The 5692-nt window shown below is 37.7% G+C and overlaps 1 protein-coding gene across 1 annotated transcript; it reads left to right on the forward strand.

The window, feature by feature from the left end:
* Positions 1-2149: 2149 nt before the first annotated feature.
* LOC123965313 (solute carrier family 43 member 3-like) lies at positions 2150-5568 on the forward strand (the record flags this gene model as incomplete). Its single annotated transcript, XM_046041869.1, is given in 4 exon segments — positions 2150-2172; positions 2616-2902; positions 3066-3195; positions 5522-5568. Coding segments are annotated over 3 exon segments (355 nt in total), but the record flags the coding sequence as incomplete, so codon positions are not given.
* Positions 5569-5692: the final 124 nt, after the last annotated feature.

A 5692-nucleotide genomic window follows, 5' to 3' on the forward strand; every position in this document is an offset into this window, starting at 1 on the left:
TACCCCTTAGAAAAGATAATAAATAATTGGATTATAGTGATATTTCACTAATTAGTATCACACATGTCTCCAATCTTGTAATCAGTCATTCAGCCTATTTAAATGGAGAAAAGTAGTCACTGTGCTGTTTGGTATCATTGTGTGCACCACACTGAACATGGACCAGAGAAAGCAAAGGAGAGAGTTGTCTGAGGAGATCAGAAAGAAAATAATAGACAAGCATGGTAAAGGTAAAGGCTACAAGACCATCTCCAAGCAGCTTGATGTTCGTGTGACAACAGTTGCAAATATTATTAAGAAGTTTAAGGTCCATGGAACTGTAGCCAACCTCCCTGGGCGCGGCCGCAAGAGGAAAATCGACCCCAGATTGAACAGAAGGATAGTGCGAATGGTAGAAAAAGAACCAAGGATAACTGCCAAAGAGATACAAGCTGAACTCCAAGGTGAAGGTACGTCAGTTTCTGATCGCACCATCTGTCGCTTTTTGAGCGAAAGTGGGCTCCATGGAAGAAGACCCAGGAGGACTCCACTTCTGAAAGAAAAACATAAAAAAGCCAGACTGGAATTTGCTAAAATGCATATTGGCAAGCCACAATCCTTCTGGGAGAATATCCTTTGGACAGATGAGTCAAAACTGGAGCTTTTTGGCAAGTCACATCAGCTCTATGTTCACAGACGAAAAAATTAAGCTTTCAAAGAAAAGAACACCATACCTACAGTGAAACATGGAGGAGGCTCGGTTATGTTTTGGGGCTGCTTTGCTGCGCCTGGCACAGGGTACCTTGAATCTGTGCAGGGCACAATGAAATCTCAAGACTATCAAGACATTCTGGAGCGAAACGTACTGCCCAGTGTCAGAAAGCTCTGTCTCAGTCGCAGGTCATGGGTCCTCCAACAGGATAATGAAACACACAGCTAAAAGCACCCATGAATGGATAAGAACAAAACATTGGACTATTCTGAAGTGGCCTTCTATGAGTCCTGATCTGAATCCTATCGAACATCTATGGAAAGAGCTGAAACTTGCAGTCTGGAGAAGGCACCCATCAAACCTGAGACAGCTGGAGCAGTTTGCTCAGGAAGAGTGGGCCAAACTACCTGTTAACAGGTGCAGAGGTGTCATTGAGAGCTACAGAAAACGTTTGATTGCAGTGATTGCCTCTAAAGGTTGTGCAACAAAATATTAGGTTAGCGGTCCCATCATTTTTGTCCATGCCATTTTCATTTGTTTTATTATTTACAATATTATGTTGAATAAACAATCAAAAGAAAAGTCTGATTTCTATTAAATGTGGAATAAACAATGGTGGATGCCAATTACTTTTGTCAGTTTCAAGTTATTTCAGAGAAAATTGTGCATTCTTCGTTTTTTGTGGAGGGGTACCAACAAATTTGGGCACGTCTGTACATGGGTAAAAAAAAAGGTGTAGTAGTCTCTTGATTTAGCAACCAGTCATGTATTTTGATTATAAAATGACCCTGATCTGATTCCAGGATATTATTCTCTTTTTTATGTATGACATTAGATTAATGTGACGGTTAAATTCTAAACATAGTCACGTTGAATCTTTGCCTTCCTCACTTGACCTGACTTCTGATTAATTATTTATGTACATAAATCCCAACACAACCAATAGGTGCTGGTGAAAGTCCTGGTTTTAATGTCCAATGTTTAACTTTACTTTGCCTATTTAACTTAACATATGATAAACTTCTCAAGGCCCATCAGGGATGTTTTGTTTATATGGTCATGACCCAGAGAGCCAGTTTCCACACGGCGATCACCGAGTTGCTTCCATGTAAGCACGCAAAGTTTTGCTTATACAGCACCTTTCACAGACACGAGTCACAATGTGCTCAAGTAAATAAATCAAAGATAAAACACCAGACAGAATGCTGGGGGAGTCACGCAACCTTTTTCGCAACAGGTCTAGCCAGCACTCCCAGCATCCACATCTGGAGTTTGTCTCGTAGCTTTGGTGCCAATGCTGTCTGGCTTGCTGGGAATGCAGGAGTGTTATTTGTACCAGAGAGAGTGATTGAAGAAGAGAAAAAACGTTGGGGAGGGAGGAGAGGGAGGGAACCGGTGGGGAAGAGCAAGGTCTATATAAATCAAGAGCAGAGAGGCGGGGTTTGTGAGAGCATTTGAGGAAATCCTCCAGAGACTGAACTGTGAGTACTAGAGCATAGTAATCTGGAGAATATATCCAGCTGTGCATTTTGCTTCTGGATTTTACCTCTTTGTGGCTTCACAGATTTATATTGAATCATTATGTTGTTAAAATGGGAGTTTTATGTCCTACAAGTATCTCAATGAATGTAACTTTTTTCGGCTGTCCTACTTCTGAATTCATACAGAAGTCCATCTTTTTTGGGAAGATGCCTGACCTAATAGCCTGGACTCAAGCAGTACATTTCGTCCCCAGATGTTTCCAGTTTTAGCTCATGTCTTGCTTGTGAAACGTTTGTGAAAGAATTTCCATTTAAGTGCTTTTGACATGTCATGCAGTTCAGTTCATTAAATTAGTAATTGATGTGCTTTAAAGGTGCAGAATGGGCTCATCAATATTTACAACCAATTGCATTTCTCATTTAATTTTCTTTTACTTTGGCAGGTGGAGTGACAGAAGCCACCTGTGTGCGTGGTTGCATGTGTGTCCATGCAGGTGAAAATATTGTGCTTGTGAATTGTCTGCCTGTGTGTGTGGGTGAGTGTGCGTGACCATGGCGGGTTTTGGGAACAGCTTGCGACGCTGGCTCACCTTTGCTACGGGTCTGGTGGAGTGTCTGTGTTTCGCTGGAGCCGTGTTCGGGTGGGCTTCGCTTGTTTTTGTCCTGAAGACGGAGGGCTACTTCAGCTCTCTGTGCATCAACGACACAGGAGTCAATGCAACCGTGTTAGGTCAGTTTGATATCCTCACCTCTACTACTTTGAATTCTGAATATCCAATGATCCAGTAATTTTACGCTGTAAAAATAATCTCATTCTAAGCACATAGATTTTAAAATAAACTCTTGAAAATATTTGAGATATATATTATCCTTTTTTATTTTTTTGTTTACAGATTGCAGCGGACAGGATGAACAGTTCTCACTTGTTTTCACTATCGCCTCCTTTATGAACAATTTCCTGACGCTGCCCAATGGTTTTCTCTTTGACCGGTTTGGGACTACGGTGGCTCGACTCTGTGGAATGTGAGTCCAACAGCAATAGCCTTAATTACTTTAGAGTAAATGGTCATCATCATGGTGGATTTAAAGGATTTCCTATTTAATTTACCCAAAATGTTGCTCAGTAGATAATTGAAAGCCCACCAGCTGGGTAGTTAAAGGGAATGGAAAGACAAACATTGACAAGTGCAGAGCAATAACAAGGTTGTTCCTTAGTTTGACTATTTACAGTATTTCCAAGATGCAGCCAATTCATTCCCTAGTTGGTTGCACTGCATGTGTACTGACAAGAGGTGTAATTAATCAAAGATTCTGTGCATCATTAAATGTCACATTGTTTTAACATAACTTAGATACATTTAGATATGTTCAAGAATATAGAAGTTATACATATATACAAAAACGTGAAAAAAACTGCCTAAAAAAGCACAGTCAGTAATAATTAAACACCAAGATACTACTTCAAAGCATGCTTTTCATTTTGTAGTTCAAACTTTAACTTCAAACAGCAGCAGTATTGCATTAATAATGGCATATATTCGGACATTTTTGCTTAACAAAGCAAACATTTGTGTTTCTGTGACCTTCAAAGGACCAGAAATAATTGTGTTCACAACTGCACAACATGGCTTTAATCCTGAATCACCTCATTTTAGAAAACATTTTTGTACGTAAACTTATTTATTTATAGCTGAGACCTTAACCTTTCGTTTGCTGTTTGTTAGAATATTTTAACATAATTGATGATAAAAAGTGTGCCAACCAACCCCACCCTTATGTAAATGAACCATAGTATTACTATAGTATACTATAATAATGATAATAATAAAAAATATTATTGATATAATATAAATTATGGATGGTTTTTATGTCTCCTGTATTATTAATATAATATAAACTATAATAATTATAGTGTCCAATGTTGTTTTTTGAACATTCCTCTTGTAATACTATGATGATGTTATAATAAATGTTTAATATTACTATAGTAACTTTGTACAATGCATCTGGAAAAAATATAGAAAACACTTTAGTAATGATGTACACAAACAATTAGTATAACTATAGTAATACTATATAAACGTTTAGGTATATGTGGTATGGTAAAAATGGTATATACACTATAAGATCACCATAACCAACTCAATAATATTAATATAGTAATGTTCTCTATGGAGTTTCAAAAAAATAATATAGTAAAACTGATATTACTATTTTTATTATTATTATTAATTTGTGGTATTTCTATAGTAACAGCAACAGCAACACACAGCTGGCCAAAGTCTTTGAGGAAACTCTTTTCCTAGTTAGCTCTGCAAAACTCAATGTCTCTAAGGTATGCACATAGAAGCCAGAATTAGCACTTAAATTTAATATTCACTTCTCCCAATTCAAACTTTTCCAATTGTTGCAGTCTACTTTCACTGTGTGTTTTTACACATCTAGTTCTGACCTATGACACTGGCTTTGAACAGGTAACCACATGGTAACTTCTGCTTCCATAAGATCAAAAGATAAATTAATATAAAAAGCAAAACGCTTACTAAGTAGTTTGTACATCAATAGTTTTCATAACAAAAACAAATAAAGTACATCAACTCCTTTTTGAGTTATTTGCTTAGCCACAAGTTCCAGTTTTCTGATGCAGCAATAAAACTAAACATAACAAAGAGTCCTGCTGTTTTCACTAAACCAAACACATTGTCACTAAAGACAGACGAGGTTCATTGCTGTGACTCTCTGTGCAAAGTTTGTCTCTCGTATTTCCCTCTGAGGCATTCCTAAAGCTGTTTGCTTAACAAATATCTCTGGACTATTAATCACCAGAGCATGGAAGAATTTCAGAAAGCAATATTTATATATAAATATAAATATTTATTTTGCTGACTAAGAAGTCCTCTCTGCCCCCTCAGAGTTACTATTTATCATATAATATAACACCACACACACATACCTGCCCACTTTATTGCCCTGGATATGCCTTAATCCACAACAACAAACTCGTACCAAGGCCATCCATATGTTTCCACTCAAACAGGGTGGAGGGAAAACCCAAGGAATGCAAATAGTTGGACAAGAGGAGGCAAGTGGAGATGAGGATAGATATTTGCATAGGACAGGCCAGGAAAAGGAAAGGAATATCGGCCAAAAGTTCTCCTCTGCGTGTGAATGTGTGTTTACTGTGACTTAAGTGCATTGATTTTTATTCATTTAAAGACCAATTTTCCCATCTTAAATTCTTTGTTCTCGAAAACATTTAACGTCACCCTCGCTCTAGTGCCTAGCAATGTGGCACTCCCATTATGCCAATAAAATTATATGATGATAACACTTTTCTTTTTTCCACCAGATTTCTGTACACCATGGGTAGCTTGATGGTGGCTTTTGCAACTTCAGGTGAAGAAGACTTTATCTTTGTCCTGCACTTTCTCAGTCCCGTATAGTCTAAAGAAATGGTGACATGAAGTAAGATGTTACAGCTGACTCTAACAACTGTGGATGCTCATATTTTCTATTTCTT

This window comes from Micropterus dolomieu, unplaced genomic scaffold (assembly GCF_021292245.1).
Source record: "Micropterus dolomieu isolate WLL.071019.BEF.003 ecotype Adirondacks unplaced genomic scaffold, ASM2129224v1 contig_9176, whole genome shotgun sequence".
In the NCBI taxonomy this organism is placed as follows: domain Eukaryota; kingdom Metazoa; phylum Chordata; class Actinopteri; order Centrarchiformes; family Centrarchidae; genus Micropterus; species Micropterus dolomieu.